Source organism: Syngnathus floridae, chromosome 15 (assembly GCF_059516105.1).
Source record: "Syngnathus floridae isolate MCC-2025c chromosome 15, RoL_Sflo_1.0, whole genome shotgun sequence".
NCBI lineage: Eukaryota > Metazoa > Chordata > Actinopteri > Syngnathiformes > Syngnathidae > Syngnathus > Syngnathus floridae.
Window position 1 is genome coordinate 11,761,455 of NC_142427.1, and position 17,945 is coordinate 11,779,399.

The window sequence follows — 17,945 nt, forward strand, 5'->3', positions numbered from 1 at the left end:
ATGTGCCGTATGAATCTAATATTACTGAACTCTTAATTTAGCAGTTCAAATAAAAAGTGAAAGACATATACATATATATTCACTGCACAAGCACTGAAATAGTTCCTAAGATTATTTTGTTGCTGACTGATGCACTTACTACCTTTGAGCAGTAGAGGGAGGTGTAGTCACTATAGACACTAGACCAGTTACATTTTTAGAAAGAAGAAGAAGCGCATTCCGGTAGAAAATGGCTCGTTAGAGAATCGTTGTTGTTAACTCACCCGTGGTCGATCGTCGCACTGATGTATCGCTACTCTAAGCATGCTTGATCACCGCTGACCGGCAAAATGTTTAAAAGGATCAAACGCGCAAATTTCCGGCGAAGAAACGAGTCCGACGAGGACGAGCGGGAGGAGAATGTGCAGCCGATGCTGGCGCCGACGTTGTTCGGGCCTGTTTTGGAAGAAGTCCCGTTCCTAGAGACATCCAGCGGCAACAACGACGTTAGCTTAAGCCCAAGGAGCAATGGCTTCGGGGCCACTTTTAAAAGCACCAGGAGGGACAAGAAGGTGAAGGATAGCGTTCCGACTGTCGTACCCACAAAAGGCAGTTTGCTGAGTTTCGACGATGACGAAGAAGAAGGTACCGCACCGGCTAGCGTGTTGTGCCGCCATTTTCATATTGTTAGCCCATTTGGTGTTTATTGTAACTCACATATCAACAGTAAATGCTCGGTTTTATGCAACAGGACAAATCATTAACCAACTGACTGCATAAAACAAACAAACGGGTGCTTGATCAATCCGTTTTTATCTGTGTCGTGACATGGCTACTCACAGAAGGACCAGAGGTCTTCCGAGTCAAGAAGTCCAATCATAGCAAGAAAATAGTCAAGCAGCTGAAGAAAGAATACAAGGAGGACTTGGAGAAGGGTGGTACCGTCAAAACAGGTAGGGAATGTCCGCAATGTCACATGAGCTGCACCTTTTACTGACACTTTAGAATCTACTGACAAATTTGACAATGAATACATTGACCGGCTCTCGAGCACTGTTTGGCAGTTTGTTCATTGTCTACCTTCCTTTGTGCTCCATAGAAGCAGTGCCCCAACCTATCATTTCTGTCAAAGGAGAACCAGTCAGCAAAGTGACCAGTGAGCATGGCGAGGACGAAATGGAGGTTGATAGTGCTGATGAGCAGAGGGACGACGCGAGAGGCTGTCAAGTGCAGAAGACGAGCAACACTGCAACAACATTCAACACGCTCTCCTCCCTCAGCACTTTGAGACCTGGTACCACCAATTTGCACCATATGTTAAACAAAGGGACACACTGGTTTGCAAAATGGGGTCTGGGCATCTATGCAAAGTCATTTGCAACCCCCCAAATGGACAAATGTTCCCCTGGAAGTGTTTTCTGGACCCTTTTGACACATGCTCGATATAGCATTGTCAGGATTTCGTTTTTGTTGCTTCTCTAGGAGAGATCCCCGATGCAGCATTCATTCATGCTGCCAGAAAGCGACGACAGCTAGCCAGAGAGCTCGGGGGAGACGCCCCACTTGTCGAGACGGAAGCCCCTAAGAAACGGATGGCGCAAGAAGACCAAGACTGCAGTGACGACGAAGACGAGGAAGAGAAGCGGATCCGCTTCAGCGGCGTGCGGAGCAAAACCCAGAGGCAAAAGATCGCAGAGGAAATAGGTAAGTTACCTCATTCGCTGCGTCGGGCATCCGCCTTTTGCCACCGTGACCGTTGGCCGCATGCGTGAAGGTATCGAAGGCAGCGACGACGAGACGTTAGATACGGGTCAGGATGAAGAGGTGAGCCGGTGGGAGCAGGAGCAGATCAGGAAAGGGATCAGCATACCACAGGTGAGTAGCCAGCCACACAGCACTCTCTCCTGAAAAGCAAAACATATTTGGAGCAGTTGTTCTCCCCTACAATGCACATTTTGTCTCTCTCGACCAGGTCCAAAGCAGCCAACCAGAGGACCCCACGGCCTACTACCACAACAGCTATGACAGTCAACCTTACGGCGCTGGTTACAGCATGCCCTTCACGTACAGCACGGCGCCTCCGCAGGCCGGCAAGCCCCCAGGCTCGGCCGACGGCGCTTTGGCTCACTTTGGGCTGTCTGTTAGTGACTTAGCCCCAGTGCCCATTGATCTGGTAAAGAAACGTCTGCAGGATAGGTAGGTCATCTACAAGACGAGTCTCCCTGTGCTCTGGTGTCTGAGAACCCCGTAAAGCTACATAAAGTACAGAGCTAGTCACGTACTCTGTTTTGTCCGAAATAACTTCATACAATTTAAGCCCTCTGTTGCATCTAATTACACTCTGTAAAGCAATTGTTCACTTGACCTACTTCCTACACTGTTTCCGTCCCCCCTGCACTTTGTTTCCGCAGGCTGGGTCATATGCGCACAGGCCACAACGCCAACGTCAATCGCTACATGCAGATCCAAGAAGACCTCACTGCCTCAGAGAGCGCCATAGTGCAGCTGGACGGCTCGTCCAATGACAATGCAGATCAATATCAATTCTTGCAAGAGATGCGAGGGTATGTTGGAGACTTGCTTGAGTGTTTCGGTGAAAAGGTAAGGGAGATGATCTGCTCTCTGCTTAGATGTTTTGTGTCTTTGTATTGTGACCACATGATGATGCTTTTTGAAATAATCACACAAGATAAATATGATTCTATCACTTAAGTAACCGCAATTAGGGGTGAAAGTCATTCATATTTTTGGGGCACTAACTTTAACCTCTTATGCAAAATTGGGGCATCGTAGTTGGGACATCATTTCATTTGTTTTGTACATTGTCAATACTGTTGGAATGGATAAGTTGCATGTTTAAGTGTAAAGCAAGAGAATTCTGTAGAAAACCGTGCTATACAACACAATATGATGTTCTGTGTTCTAAATTGTAAATGCATGATTAAGTCTAAAAGTTTGGGTCTTGCAGCACCAGCTACGAAGGAGCTACCCCCATCTTCTAAACTTTTGATTTTAATTCTAGGTATCGCGCTAAACATCACAATTAGCGTGAGATAGGAACCGACATTAAGCATTATGACTTTAAATGGATCCCTTCAATCGTAGCGGAATATTGCATGTTGAGTAAAAGCAAATTGTTCCTTTTGCTGTCATTGACAGCTTCAACCAGTGGCCAGTGCTTTGCTTTTACTCCACAGCGGTTATATTCATGCAGTTGTTTGTTGCATGTCACAATCGTCCTCTCCGTCCCAGCAGCGAGGCGTTCCTGTGACTCCGAGCCCCGCTTTTGTGTGGTTCAGCGGTCACAAAAGCCGTCGTATGTTTCAGGTGCCTGCCATCGAGGAGCTGGAGGCTGCCATGCACCAGTTACTAAGGCAACGGGCCTCACGACTCGTCCAAAGAAGACAGGATGATATTAAAGATGAATCGGCGGAGTTTGCAAGCCTTTCAAGTCAGTCCATCTCGAAGGTTTTTATGATTCATTCGAACGGCCTCGTTAGTTGTGCGTGCGTGGGCGAGCTCGATCGAGTCTGCGTAGTTGGGACGGATACCCTTTAGCCCCTTAAAAAAAAGTTTGAGCTGGCTTGTATGTGTCTGAGTGAGCATGTACACGTATAGAAACACGTATCATCGAGTTTTGCACGGCCAGGTCTCACTGTCAACAGGATGCCAGTTAAGTCACTTAAAAGGTGACAAACACTATTTTGTGATGAGGTAACAAGTATGTTGCAGTCTGGTAAGTGAACAGGGCATGGTCTTCACTAATTTGCCACCTTGAAAAGGTGTCATGAGCATTATTCTTCTCGGGGCTCATTTTTCTCTTCTTTAAAATGATAACAGATTATTTATCCAAATGTCCATCCTGAGTACAAACATGGATTTGTAACAATTATAACTCATTGCTGGAAGCACATAACAGCTAAGGGGTATCTTACAGCACAATGAAAAGATTTAAAGTCACTGTCAAATGTTTAGCCATGTTAAAGTGACGCGAGGCTATAGGATGATGTCATCCTAACCCGACTGGCCCTCACATTACTCATGTCTTACAGATAAAGCAGTCATGGCTCCCAGTCTGGACTCGTTCGGTCGCGATCGCACATTGTATCAAGAGAGCAACCGCCAGAGGAGGATAGCGGAAAGAGAGGCCCGGCGGTAAGACAAATTAAGCAGAAGTGGAGTCCCAACACACAATCTAATGCTAGTCTTGGTTTTGTCAGAGCTCGGCGGCGTCAAGCACGAGAGCAGAACGGAAAGTGGGCAGAGCATAAAGAAGGCTTGTCGTCCGATGACGAGGAGACCTCGACGGACATCACCGGCTTCGGCATGGAGCACGGTATGAAAAGTCGCTTGGACAAGATGAGACAAATTGTCAGCCATCAAAACGATAGCTAAGCAAAACCTCGTGCGTTGCCTTTCAGAGCGCATCATCAGAGAATGCAAGAAGGTTTTTGAGGATGCGGTGGAGGACTTTCATTCCCTGGACTACATCAAATCCCAATTTGAAATGTGGAGGAAGGACTACGCCGACAGCTACAGAGACGCTTACATTGGCCTCTGCCTGCCCAAACTCTTCAGCCCTCTAGTTCGACTGCAGCTCATCACATGGAACCCTCTTGAGGTCAGCTCTGCTTTTTGGACTCCAGTTGTAAACAAGCAAAATCTCAAAGCGTTCTTGTTATGCCTCGTTTCCAGGCGCCGTGCGCAAACTTTGAGTACATGGTCTGGTTCGAGACGCTGCTGTTTTACGGCTTTGAGGAGAACAGCGCATTGGAGAAAGGAGACAGCGACATCGGCCTGCTCCCAGCTATCGTAGAGAAAGTCATCCTCACCAAACTGACAGGTAGCAAAATGTACATCTTAGTACATTAGCGTTTGACCTTTTTAAGGTGCCACTGTAATTGTCAAGCAAAGCAAAGCGATGGCGCCCACGACAAGTGCTTCTGTCTTTGCGCAGTGTTGTCAGAACAAGTGTGGGATCCGCTGTCAAACAGTCAGACGGCACGGCTGGTGGCTTTCATTCGCAGGCTGATGAAAGGTTACCCAACCGTGCTGCATGGGGACAACCAATACACGCGGGTAAGGTCTACTGGCAACACCATCTTCATGTCTTGGTCTTCACGCAAGTCTTCTAAACATACTCTGTATTTACTCGTCAGGAGTTGTTGAAAACAGTGGTCCTGCGGGTCAGGCGGACATTGGATGAAGATGTCTTCCAACCTCTCTACCCCAAAAAGTAGGCTGCACTTTTGCTAAAATTGTCTAATAAATATTGTTATACAGTATATTGCAATACTATTGTGATTTTGTTCAGTTTGCTGGAAAACAAAAATGGTGGTCCCTACTTATTCTACCAGAGACAGTTCTGGAGTTGTTTGAAGGTGTGTAGAAAATCCTCCACAAAGCCTTTTTTGTTTTTTTTAAATCCACTGCAAGTAACAGTTGCTATTTGTCCTCTCGGATTAGCTTTTGAGGAACATCTTGCAATGGGAGGGGATCATCTCTACTTCTTCTCTGAAGGATCTGGCTTTAGACAGCACTCTGAATAGGTACATCCTGTCCGCGCTGCAGACTGCAGATGTCAGCGAGGACAATGTTCACAAGGCCCAGAAGGTAGTCTTGCTTCATCCAGATTGAGTCGAGTTGTTGCAGTCGGTTGCTCATCTGTCTTTTTTTTTCAGGTGGTGGACTGTTTGCCAATTCAGTGGTTCAACGGACTGAAGGGCCAACAAACTTTGCCTCAGTTGGAGCCGCTGTGTCGCTACCTCGTCCATTTGGCCAACTCGCTGCAGCGCAGCAGCGTGGGCGCTTCTGATGTCGAACGACGTGTAACAAAGTAAGACCGTTCTTTCAAGTTAAAAGAGCAATTTCAGCATCCAGTTTTTGGAAGCGTGGCCTTGACGCTGTATTTTATGCCCACAGGGATCAAGTGAAGGAAATTTTGAAGATGCTGATGTATATGAAGGCTGTGAACCACATCATTGCCGTGGCAGCTGATCAAGGAATTAAAGACATCAAGTCTCTGTTGGAAACCAAGTCATAGACAGAGACACGGCAGCACCGACAAGTTCTCCATCGTTGGGCTGAAATGTGCATAGTGAATAAAACGCCTGTGTAAATATTGTCAATAATGTATAGAAAGGTTCTTGTCTTCATGCATTTGTCTAGTATGCATTAGATCCAATCTAATAAAAACACTGGCTACACACCAACAGTGCACATAATACATTTGAATAAAACCGTCTCCAAAAATACAATGCATAATGAGCTATGTAAAAACTCCTCTCACATTCATTTCTATATATGCTAAAAGTGACACACTGCTGCACCACACACAAAATAATCCCACCAGCACCAACCATACACATCACATCAGAAAGTTGTACTGTACTCTGCTTGTTTTATCATTTGATTGCTTGTGAATAAAGTGTACATTTGGAAATAGAGAATGGTCAATTATTTCTAAATGTTGAAATAGTCAGATCATTATGTATGACAGTTACTGCACACTACGTACACTTTTCTAAAGTTATTTTAGGCATAAATTTAACATCTTTAATTTATGACTACAATAAAAATGGGAATACTTTTCCGAAGCGCACTAAACCAGGGTCGGTTACTATTACGCAATAACGACGGGGCGGGGCGGGCGGAGCTACGTAACGCGCCTATGTGTAAGAGAGACCACGTTTTAAACCAAGTGTCCCCGAAAAAAACACCCTAACCTTTCTGCTCATCTCTTCCAACGGATCGAAAAAGTTTGGACTTGTATCTGACGCCGGTGTGCATGTGGTGATTCTGTGTGCAAGAAGATAGTTTTAATCTGATCTGATGCTCTTGTTCAACTTGTACAAAGTAAGTAAGCTCCATGTTGCTTCCCTACTACTGCATGTGCATGCACACAATACATAGCACTGTGTTCTCCTGCATGGAACGACGTGTACAGAAATCCGCTGGTACATTGCAAATCACTTTTGAGCCCACGTCCGCACTAAAAAATAATTTAGGATTTGCTGTCCCATCAACAACATTGCAATCCGCCTATGCAACAGCTCCAGTCCTTGCACGCATAATTATATAGACCAAGAAACAATGCATTGGTTTAGCTTGGTTTACATATAAACTCTGCACATATTCACGAAGCGTACTCAGTTGTTTAAATGGTGCAAACTTACTAGATAGAATACAATTAAGATCTTTGAAATTGCATTTGAATTAAAAGAAAGTTGTCACCAAGTGATCCAAAAGCTAATTTGGGTAATGACACTATCAGGGGAATAACCAAGTCATCTAAAACCTAAATGAAAGAATGACACAATCAAGTAGAAGTTAAAAACAGAAATGCAATCAGCAAAAGGGATGCTGTGAAAGGACTGACTATCAGGGCCACGTTGACAATTGAAAGACCTCAAAATAAGACAATGATGTCAACATCAAATCTTATTTACAGGATGTGATGAGTCTTGCTTTTCAGGGGGAGTGAAACTTATTGCAAAGTTAGTCGGATAAAGGGAACAAAACCAGCTCATGGGTACTGGATGGGATGCAATGGTGCAGGATTTAAATGGTATACAGTACGCCAGCATTGCCGAGGGGGATGGGAAGCGTGTGGAGTGAAAGCAGCAAGTGGTTCCAAAGCAGACATGTGAGGAACAAATCAGAAGTTGGCTCAAATACATCGGACGAGGGGAAAAAGTAAGTTGCACTCTAAGTAAGCCACAACATGTAAACAGCACATGTGTCCTTTTGGATAACATGAAATTTCTGTCCACCTTTTGGCTTTGGCATCTCGTGCATTTCCAGAGTGTCTAACTTTAGCTGTCGTGAAAGTGGGTCACCAGTGGTCTGACTGTCAGAATGAGAGATATCCTCTATGTTCAGCTATGTATATCTTATGCAAGCTTGTGTGGCGGCTTTCCAGGTTCTCTGAAATTGGACCCACTCGCCCGCCACTTCTATGGACTGCTATCGTGTTGATATTGTCAGTAAGACTAATGTACAAAAATTGGCTTTTAAAAGGAGCAACAAACGAGCGCAGTTGTTGCTAGAGTAAATAGATTGAAATGTGTATATAACAAACACACAGATTCTTGTGTACAATATCACTTCAAGGTATGAACTTGAATTTGTGAGAGCAGCTTTCTATGAATATTTTCCAAATTATCATGGGGGGCAGTAGCTCTGCTCCAGTGCATCTGTTTTAAGCAGGTAATAAATGAGTCATATGGGGACGTAATTATACTCGATGGGAATTTGAGTAATATGAGGAATTTGACCTCCTTCCATCTGTACACCAAAACAAGGACACGTCCAGCACGTGTTGCCTTTATTCTTGTTGTTGACGAGCTCAGGTTACAAGGTTAGTCTCGTGTCGTCTTGCTCAACTAAATCATATTTCAGGATTTTTCTTAATTATATCATATATTTTGTTAATTATATCCAATATTTTCATCAACCTACATAGAAACTACAATTAATTTTTATTTAAAATAAAATGTTCCTATATTTACAAATAAATTCATGCACTTGCGTACCACAATTATTTTTCGTATATTTTTTAATTCGAAAAATTCTTGAATATAAAATGTATACATGCATCCACCTACATATAAACCACAATTTTTATCATCAATCCACCCATTTTAGCATCTACCAAAGAAATTGGATCGACTTGAAACATTTTTTAAAAATATATACTGATATAGTGATCGCTAAGTGACCCTACTCTGCCTGGACAACTCAAAAGGCATCATAAGTGATAATATGCTTTCAATAAACACATTTCAACACTCTGAACACGAGGTTACGGTTCTCTCGGAGCCACCGAAATACCTTCCACTCGACTCTTTGTTCTGTTCTGTTTTTAGCTCCATCAGAATGACCGCCATCAATCACATTGCAGAAAAGAACCCTCACACACCGTAAATGTCAAGCAGTGTCTTCTTAATGCTCCATTTTGATTGGCTATCACGGAACACACCCTTGTTTTTCTCTTGACACACCTCCACTGAAGGGCACGACTTCAAACTTGCATTCACTCATCAACACAATGAACTCATTTCATTAACACTAAATAATCCAACTTGAGTGCTCATAAGTGGATTTTAGCAAAGCGTTCCAATTTCCGACTGTCCACCTTCACATGATGGCCATGCGTCAGTGTGTATGCACGTCACTGCCGCTTGGAATAGCTGTGCCACGTGACTGATTGGCGTTTTGGAACCCTTTAAGTCGCTGCACGCTTCTCCCCAGAGCCCAAAGAATAGAGACGAAAGGTGCTATTTAATCTCTGGAGGTGCACATTAGTAGAAGACAAGCTAAGTAAGTTACTGTCACTATTTTGTAAACAACGTTCCTGTTGCTTTGTTTCTTTCATTTATGAAAAAGAATAGACATATTTTTGCATTTACGCTGGAAATGTTTCAGGAGTTTTTCTAACATTTTCCCTTTGATTGGATTTAGAATTGCATTTCCCAGTTCCCCATGGCTGATTTATGATGTCCAAATTTGCGCTGTTTAATTCTACCATCAGACTGCTTTTAACTCGGCACTCTAAACTTAGTCACTGAGGGTTCGTACGGTTCGTAAAGACAGCGTTGATTTACTGTTTCTGTGTGTGGTTCTGTAAGCACTGGACCAGTCAAACTATTTTTACGCACTGCTTTATTTATCTCTACCAGAGGAGGGGCTTTTAATGGTTAAATACTTTGCAACATGTCGAAGATCATGCATTGTGTAAAATGCACTGTGTGAAATGAATTTTACCGCAATTATCTTTTATAAATGTACGAGGGGTGTCAGAAAAGTTCTAGGACAGGTGTTTTCCTCTTCAACGTAATCCATCCTGGAATCAAAAGCCTTCCCTTCCACAAGTTCATGTACTCCAGGAAGGAGTGTCACTGTCTTCTTGTTATCTTCCAAATTTATCCCCTGGATGAAGAGGAAAGTGAGCCATTTGGGCATCTCTGTGAACGGGAGGGAGGTAGGGAGGGAGGGTTGAGATGTGTGACATGACTCTTATCACTGTGCATGACCTTACAGAGTTTGTGTTACCATGTCAGTGAGTTAATGGAAAGGCGCCATCGTCTGCATGACCGCATGATCATGCTTGAGCTCTCTTTTCCATGGGACATTGTTCTGGATTCTAAATAAGATCCATCTCCCTATCTACATATGCCTCAGTCTGCTCCCTTTCTATGAACTTAACACAAAGGAATGTAGACGAGATGTCGGACAGCTTGTTATCATCCAGGGAGTATTTTCCACCAACAGCTGTGCTGTTATGCACCGTAAATCACAGTTGGCATATTAACAATAAGGCATTTTGAGGATAGCAAGACGAAACACCCAAAGATGAGCACACGGTCAGTTTTGGTGCTTGACCTTTCCGAACTGACCAGCAGTGAGGATGCGTAGGTGAATTGTGTTATGTCAACAACACATCCAGCAATAAAACCGACTTTTGACTTTTTGGATCCTTGTCAGAAAAGGTAGATCCGGGCTGTGTTATGTAACACAGGAAACTGCTCTACTTAAGTTTGTCCAGTATGTCCACAGTGTAGATCTGATTGCAAGTGCGGCCGCTAAAAGCGTTCCCACAGCAATGCCAGTGGATCAAACTTCTTCTGTATATAACTCTACGCTTCAAACTTGAGCTCATTTCCTCCGGTGACAGAGACCATTCGATTGTGTTTTATCACCGTCTTCCTTCCTTCCTTCCTTCCTTTCAAAGGTGTGCACGGCGGCCTCTTCCCTGTGAGCCTCAAATCGCGGTCAACCGTCTCCACCTGGCCGGAATTTCCTTCCCCGCAGTCGGACCAATGGGGCTGGACAAACTTGTGAGATTTGGGAAGCAGTTGCTGAGGGTCAAGGTGGTGGACTGTAACACGGATGATTCCCGCCTGTCGCGATGTCTCAACACGATGGACCTGGTGGCGCTGGGAGTGGGCAGCACGTTGGGGGCCGGAGTCTACGTGCTGGCGGGTGCCGTGGCACGGGAGAATTCAGGTAATGGAAAACGCCCGTCGTGTGCCATTTCAAGACTTTAATTCTGAGCTTTGCGTTGACCTCCCAGGACCCGCCATAGTGCTGTCTTTCCTGATAGCGGCTTTAGCATCGGTCCTCGCCGGCTTGTGCTACGCGGAATTTGGAGCTCGTGTTCCCAAGACCGGCTCGGCTTATCTTTACTCTTACGTGACTGTCGGTGAACTCTGGGCCTTTATAACCGGATGGAACCTCATACTCGCCTATATCATCGGTAAGTCCGCAGATACCAACAAGCGTGGTGACTTCCAACATGACTGACTGGTGGAAATATGACCCCCTATTCAGCCAATAAAATGTGACATGACATAATCTGATCCGACAGAAGTGTGGCTGAAAATGTTCAGCGTGATTTCCGATGTCAAATTGCAGCAGCAGTCGAAATGAAATGGATCTAATTATAACTGGCATCAAATGTCCTTCAAATGAAACAGATGTGACAAAAGCATTCCGTCTCAATTGATCTTTCTGCAATTCAGGTACCGCAAGTGTGGCCAGAGCATGGAGCGCCACTTTTGACGAGTTGATAGGGAAGCGCATCGAGGAGTTCTGCAGAGGCTACATGCAAATGAATGCACCAGGTGTTCTGGCAGAATACCCGGACTTGTTTGCAGTTGTTATTATAATCGTCCTCACAGGTAAAAGAAATAAACAAATAGCCCCCAATACACCCGATTGAATTTTCTTTTCCCTCTCACCTAAGGTCTGCTGGCGTTTGGAGTAAAAGAGTCTGCGATAGTCAACAAGGTTTTTACTTGTATCAACATGCTAGTCCTGTGTTTCATGGTGATCTCCGGCCTGGTCAAAGGTACCTTGAAGAACTGGTACCTCAACCCTGATGAAATCCTGCATGCCAGTAATAGCAGCAACTCCAGCCTCAAGTAAGAACATGCTCACATACACCCACCCTCACTATTATTGTCAGAAAGTTCAAGTTATTTCAAGCAGTAATCATTCCAATTGATGAAACCGCCACTGATTTGGCTGTGATTAAAATGTCGCTAGTAAACAGCACTGAAACTTTGCATCTCATCAAAAATGCACCAGTTTGGACCCGAACCATAAACGAGACACAACTGGCAGTCAACCACCGTACGAAAAATACAGTATTTTACAAAATAGTTCTAACTCAGTGTAATATTTTCATATGTAATCTCAATCGCACGGTGTTGGCAAAGAGTTGCCAATTGTATTTTTTAATCAATTAATATTGCGATTAAGTTAAGGCAATCTGCAACTGTTGACTATTCATTTTGACATTCATATGTTCAGTTCACAACTAATATCAGAACTTCTTTACAAATATCTCCCTGTGTTTAGTTTTACAGACGTCTTACCAACTCGAGAGCAACTAGGTGTTGGTGGCTTCATGCCATTCGGTTTCAGCGGCGTCCTGTCTGGAGCTGCGACCTGCTTCTATGCATTCGTTGGATTCGACTGCATAGCAACCACAGGTCAGTGTCCATTTACTCGGCCCTGGAGTCTTCCTCTAATTTCCCCACGTCTAATATCAGCGGACATACTTTTGGGGGGAGTGTAACTAGATCTGGAGCAGAGATCATGTCCCCAAAGCTTGTCCAAATATTTAGCGCTATTACATAAGCAGAGCAAAGACAAACGTGAACGTTTTCGAGCGCTTGGCCCAATATGAACCGTCTGGGACGCCGGCAACGAGAACCACTCGGACGGCCTTCCTTTTAATCTGTTCACTCTGTAAAAGGCTTGTAAAAGCTTCCTCTCACCTCCCCTCTATGTTCCGAATTCTAATTGGCTCCTGTGCCGGTCGGTATACCCTTGGCACTCACTCGAGTTTTATTTATGAAGCCGCTTCAGCCCGACACATGGCAGAAAGACTTTAGTGTGTGTAATGTGGGTCAGTCAGTGGATTTGACAGCAAAAGGATCCAGCCACACTCCCATCATCGCAATGTGATTTTTGACTGCACAAGTCCCGAGTGTTGGTCTCAGGAACGCGATGACGTAATTGAATGCGTTTCAGTCTCAGCGCTGCAAAATAAGCTCCTTGTTCAATATGCTAACTCATTAAATCAATCAGTTTGCCCTGTTTTTCTACCGTGTTTACCGGGATTCTGCACACATCCATCGAGGCCTCCATAATTAGGTAAACATGATCCCCGCAGGTGAAGAAGCAAAGAACCCTCAGCGAGCAATCCCGATCGGCATCGTGTCTTCGCTGCTCATCTGCTTCGTGGCCTACTTCTGCGTTTCTGGCGCCCTGACCATGATGATGCCGTACTACCTGCTGGACAGTAACAGCCCCCTGCCTGTTGCCTTTAAGTACGTGGGCTGGGACGGCGCCAAATATGCCGTGGCGGTCGGCTCCCTCTGTGCGCTGTCCACAAGGTAGGCTCGACGTGTGGAATTTGCTTTCAGTCTTTAAAATCTTGGCTTGCTAAGAATTCAGACTAATTTTGTGAAGCAAGTTTTTAATTGCATGTCGTCCTCATCCTCACTGCATGTGTCCTAATATTGACTTTGTTATGTATGTGACAGACTATACTAAATATTTCTCGCCTCACATATATGTGGTTACCATATTTCCTGGTCCCCCTCCCCGACGACTTCTGGTAGCCTACTGGGCACTATGTTTCCAATGCCCCGTATCATCTGGGCTATGGCTGACGACGGGCTGCTTTTCGAGTTCATGGCCAAGATCAGCCCGCGTAGCAAAACTCCGCTAACTGCAACCCTCACCTCTGGCATGGTGGCAGGTGAGACACTAACACGCATGTTTTCAAAAAGGTGCTGTCCTTTTTAATGTTGATAGAGGCCAGGATGTACACTATCGGAAATGTCAGGAAGCAATACCCGAGCATGCAAAAAGAACTAACTCTAATGTTTCTATTCAGAGGATGAATGCATGTCGTCGATTATTTTGTAAAACAAGTAGGATTAGTTCTTACTCGAGACAAACTTTCTGCACGCAAGCGTCAAACTCGCCCAACGTCACGGCCCTGCTGCTTATGCGCCACTTTTTCCATCTGTGGCAAGACTGCGGCTTTCCAACATTGGCTTCCTGTTCTAACTAATCATTTCCCTTCTCCCCTACTGACCTTTCTCAATCCACCCCGCCCCGTGCCCTATTCTCATGCCTGTCACCCCCAATCTGTTGTTTACTCCCCACCCACGCCACCCCAGTCTGTTGGGTTCCATGTTCCCCCTGCCTCGTATCATCTTTGCCATGGCTCGAGATGGCCTGCTCTTCTCCTTCCTGGCCCGCGTCAGCGAGAGGAAATCCCCCATAACATCCACTATGGCTGCCGGGGTTCTGTCTGGTAAGATGAAAAGGGGACGCTATGATGTCTGCATGCTGATACACTTTTCGGGCATTTGTTGAACGACAAACAACAGTAAAACAAAAATGCAATGAGTACACTCATATAGAATCTGCTGTCGACCACAGCTCACACTCGCACGCCAGCTCGTAAAGGCACATACAGTTTTCTAACTAGGAAAATGTTGATCTGATGTGAAAGATGCCAATAACAATCATATGTAGCAAATGTTTTTGTGATCAAATTCCTAACAATTGTCACTTTTCCCTTTTCAAGCTATCATGGCCTTTCTGTTTGACCTGAAGGATCTGGTGGATTTGATGTCCATAGGAACACTGCTGGCCTATACATTAGTGGCTGCATGCGTCTTGGTACTAAGGTCAGTGAAGCACTGTCACAAGATTTCAAGAATCAACAAAAGGTGCTTATGTCAGTCCCTTCAGCTCCATTTGTCACACGAGCAGGACACAGTTTCCTGTCAAAGTCAATCTTGCCTAGTTTGCCCTGGGTGATGAGTAGTAATAATGCCTGCCACCAATAAGCGCTTCATGAGTACGGTCGCCACCCTCGCACCGCAACATCTGCTCTCAAGCAACCGTTGAAATTGAGCCCTGCATCCTCACGGAATGTAATTTCACACTTCATCATCTCTTAGACTGCCGCGCAGATTACCACAATTTACTTGAACTGCGTTTACGGACATTATGATTGACAGTACTCATAAACAGGCTTAGCTGCAGCGTGATGGTGTATTACGGTGAAGCCGCTGCTTTCAGACTTGAATTCTGTGCTCGTTTGATTACCCAGGTACCAGCCCGAGCAGCCCAGTGTGATGTATCAGATGGCCAATATGCAGGAGGAGCTGGAGCAGAATGACGGCAGTATGGGCATCCTTCCCGGTGTAGAGGAACGGTTCCGCTATAAGACATTATTCTTCCCGGACCACCACGAGCCAACCTCTCTTTCGGGCTTCACGGTCAACATCTGTGCTTCTATAATGGGTACGCCAACGTAGTACCTGACCTACTTTCGTGCAGATGTCACAACATAGGCGTATGAATTAAATTGAACATTTTGTTGCTATGCAGGCCTGCTGATCCTTGTATTCAGTGCAATGGCAGTCCAGGGAGGCTCAGCAATGTGGAACATTGTATTTCTCAGTATCATCTTCATCATGTGCCTCCTTCTCACTTGTATTGTCTGGAGACAGCCGCAGAGTAAAACAAAGCTCTCGTTCAAGGTTCGTGTGAAACGAATAGAAATAGCACTCAACCAAGTGAAAGTGACTTTTGTCTTATTTTGCTCTTTAGGTTCCGCTACTACCGATTCTTCCGGTGGTCAGCATGTTTGTTAACGTCTACCTGATGATGCAACTGGATCGAGGGACTTGGATACGCTTTGCACTCTGGATGGCTTTAGGTAAACATTTTTTTGGGGTGTTGGCAAGTATGGCAGAAGCGACGGCGCTTTCTGACATGCGTAACGTTCGGCTGCGGACATTGCAGCCCGTCATATTTGTTAAGCAATTAAGAGGCCGCCGTCGTTTGTTATCTCGAGCTTTTTAACAAGCGCTCAGCAGAGAAAAAGCATGCAGATGTTGCAAAGGCTTATCTTAGCTCTTTCCAAAACATGCACAGAGGGTCGAGCTAACAAAAGACTTGGGTGACATCATCGGGAGCTACAGTGACCCATGCATCTGCTTTCCTGCAGGCTTCTTGATCTACTTCTGCTACGGCATCTATCACAGCGCCGAGGCGGCGGGCGCCCGATCATCTCCGGGCACGGAGCTGAGCGGCTTCCAGCGCGATTCTGTATCCACAACCCCCGAAAAGGAGGCCTTCCTGAACAACGCCATCGAGGTCAGGGAGGACGACGACGGAGACTTGTAGGGAGCTTTGTTTGACATACATGGCAGCAATGATAATGTGTAATTTTTGTAAACATTAAGGTATTGTTTGATAAAACTGTCACATTCATACACGGGACTTGTGAAGCTGCTATATTGAACATTTTGCTGACGTTTTATGATTCAGCTGTCTTATGTTCAAAGTTATTTGTTGCCGACATGAAACCAGTTCAAGTTCCTGGGTGACCTTATACTTTACTTTCTATTTGTTTGTCTGGGTCAGATTATGCCTGCAAACAAGCAGCTTCTTTTATTCCCTTACAATGAAATCAACATGACAGTGTTGGACAAGTGACTTCCAAAATGTTACAAATGGTCCTGTGAAAATTACGAACTGATGAAACAATGCCAACTCATGGCAGTGCAGTCAAACGGGCTGGATTTAAACCGAGTTAGAGGAATCCCAGATTTTAAAATGCCAATGGACACTGTGTTGGTCCAAAAAGTGGACTTTTCCAAGGAAAGGAACATTTTGCCACCTCAATGAAATGATTTACCGTTCTGATATGCCTTCTATTAGTCATGCCTAAAGTGTTCCAGCAAAATGGCAACGTATTTCTTGACATGCACCAGTATATTCTATAACTGTCAAAGCTTATGTAAGTGATGTTGAAATGTTCCCCCTGTTCTGGCAGGACACTCCCAACACAAATAGCTCATCTCTAATGTTATTGCTGTCCTTCATTGGCAGCACAAATGGCTGACTGCACCTGTTAGGGCAGCAGCCGAGGATGCAGGTCATACAAAGATCAGGTGTCCAAAAAAGGTCACAACTAGTTCTAGTTTGGAAATAATCGATCAATCTGTGACGAGTGCTGAGCATTTTCACAGTGCTGGCTGCTGTGTCCTTTAGCGTCCCCTAGCTTGTTACATTGTTTATTGTCAAAACATAATGTGAAACAAATGCATTGTGTGGATTTTTTTTTCTATTTTATTGACTTATTATAGACGACAGTTTTGTATCATTCTATACATTTCCCCATTATCAAGGCCTTTCAATCAGTATTTTTTATTTGAGTTAGGAAATAATCACAACTAAACAAACGCCTGTATTTTCTTTTAAAGTTTGTACAAATTAAATATGGTAATACACGGCTTCTATTTACATTAGTCGTAACTATTTCTAGGTTGCGGTAAAGGTCTTATTTTTAAGACCAGCAAGTAGTGTGGTCATTTACAGAATATAATAAAAAATATGTATATATATTTTTTTGTTTATATTACTTCAAGTAAATTATTTATAAATACGGGAGTGGTGTGTTATTTTCTATGTCTGGTGTACAACTTGTCTGCAGATGATTTGGTACCAGTGGGCTTTGTGTTGTACAGTTACAGGTCTTCTTTCTACAAGATTCTTCATTATTATTACTATAAACCAACTTGTGTCCTCAGGATTATTAAAAATCCCTATCTTCACTAACCATTGGAAAAAGATTAGTTGTGAGGTGAACAGGTTTGTGTAAATAGGACCTTAGAATCTGCTTGTCATCTAATCTTTACTGGAGATGTAAAAATAAAAAAAATGAAATATTGTGCTGTACAGCTGTTCGCTTCTTATAGTCAGAAATTTGCTGGTGCGTTGTCTGGAAGAATAAAATAATATCCCCATTGTTTGAATTATTGCTGTCTTCATTTTGTTTGGAAACAAACGTCTATGCTGGACAAATCCAGCAGGGGGCACTGTGGTAAAGAGATTAGGCTGAAACATTGCCAGGAGTGGCT

General features: G+C 44.3%; 3 protein-coding genes across 6 annotated transcripts in view; 2 read left to right on the forward strand and 1 right to left on the reverse strand.

The window, feature by feature from the left end:
* LOC148386723 (cell adhesion molecule 2-like) overlaps positions 1-17,945 on the reverse strand; it is a 225,844-nt gene that overhangs the window by 186,480 nt on the left and 21,419 nt on the right. For both annotated transcript variants that reach the window (XM_088399693.1, XM_088399691.1), the window contains exon 4: positions 1,693-1,883. The gene's annotated coding sequence lies outside the window, so the exon portion shown is untranslated. The remainder of the gene's footprint in view (positions 1-1,692; positions 1,884-17,945) is intronic.
* On the forward strand, positions 191-6,428 carry paxbp1 (PAX3 and PAX7 binding protein 1). Its single transcript, XM_088399682.1, has 18 exons — positions 191-624; positions 822-932; positions 1,079-1,273; positions 1,462-1,683; positions 1,754-1,854; positions 1,952-2,175; positions 2,391-2,580; positions 3,307-3,430; positions 4,032-4,134; positions 4,200-4,315; positions 4,401-4,600; positions 4,675-4,822; positions 4,937-5,058; positions 5,139-5,215; positions 5,294-5,360; positions 5,446-5,592; positions 5,661-5,815; positions 5,902-6,428. Exons 1-18 carry the CDS (start codon positions 330-332, stop codon positions 6,020-6,022), a joined length of 2,718 nt encoding a protein of 905 aa, XP_088255808.1. The 5' UTR covers positions 191-329; the 3' UTR covers positions 6,023-6,428.
* slc7a1a (solute carrier family 7 member 1a) lies at positions 6,644-17,840 on the forward strand. 3 transcript variants are annotated; one of them, XM_088399686.1, is made up of 13 exons: positions 6,644-6,834; positions 10,712-10,986; positions 11,054-11,236; positions 11,502-11,660; positions 11,726-11,903; positions 12,343-12,476; positions 13,163-13,385; positions 14,181-14,317; positions 14,594-14,696; positions 15,125-15,318; positions 15,406-15,557; positions 15,628-15,736; positions 16,028-17,840. In XM_088399686.1, exons 2-13 carry the CDS (start codon positions 10,800-10,802, stop codon positions 16,204-16,206), a joined length of 1,938 nt encoding a protein of 645 aa, XP_088255812.1. In that variant the 5' UTR covers positions 6,644-6,834; positions 10,712-10,799; the 3' UTR covers positions 16,207-17,840. The 3 variants fall into 3 exon arrangements, with proteins under 3 accessions (XP_088255812.1, XP_088255809.1, XP_088255811.1); XM_088399683.1 differs by lacking the exon at positions 14,181-14,317 and adding an exon at positions 13,614-13,753 and having other exon boundaries at positions 6,645-6,834; XM_088399685.1 differs by lacking the exons at positions 6,644-6,834; positions 14,181-14,317 and adding exons at positions 8,698-9,300; positions 13,614-13,753.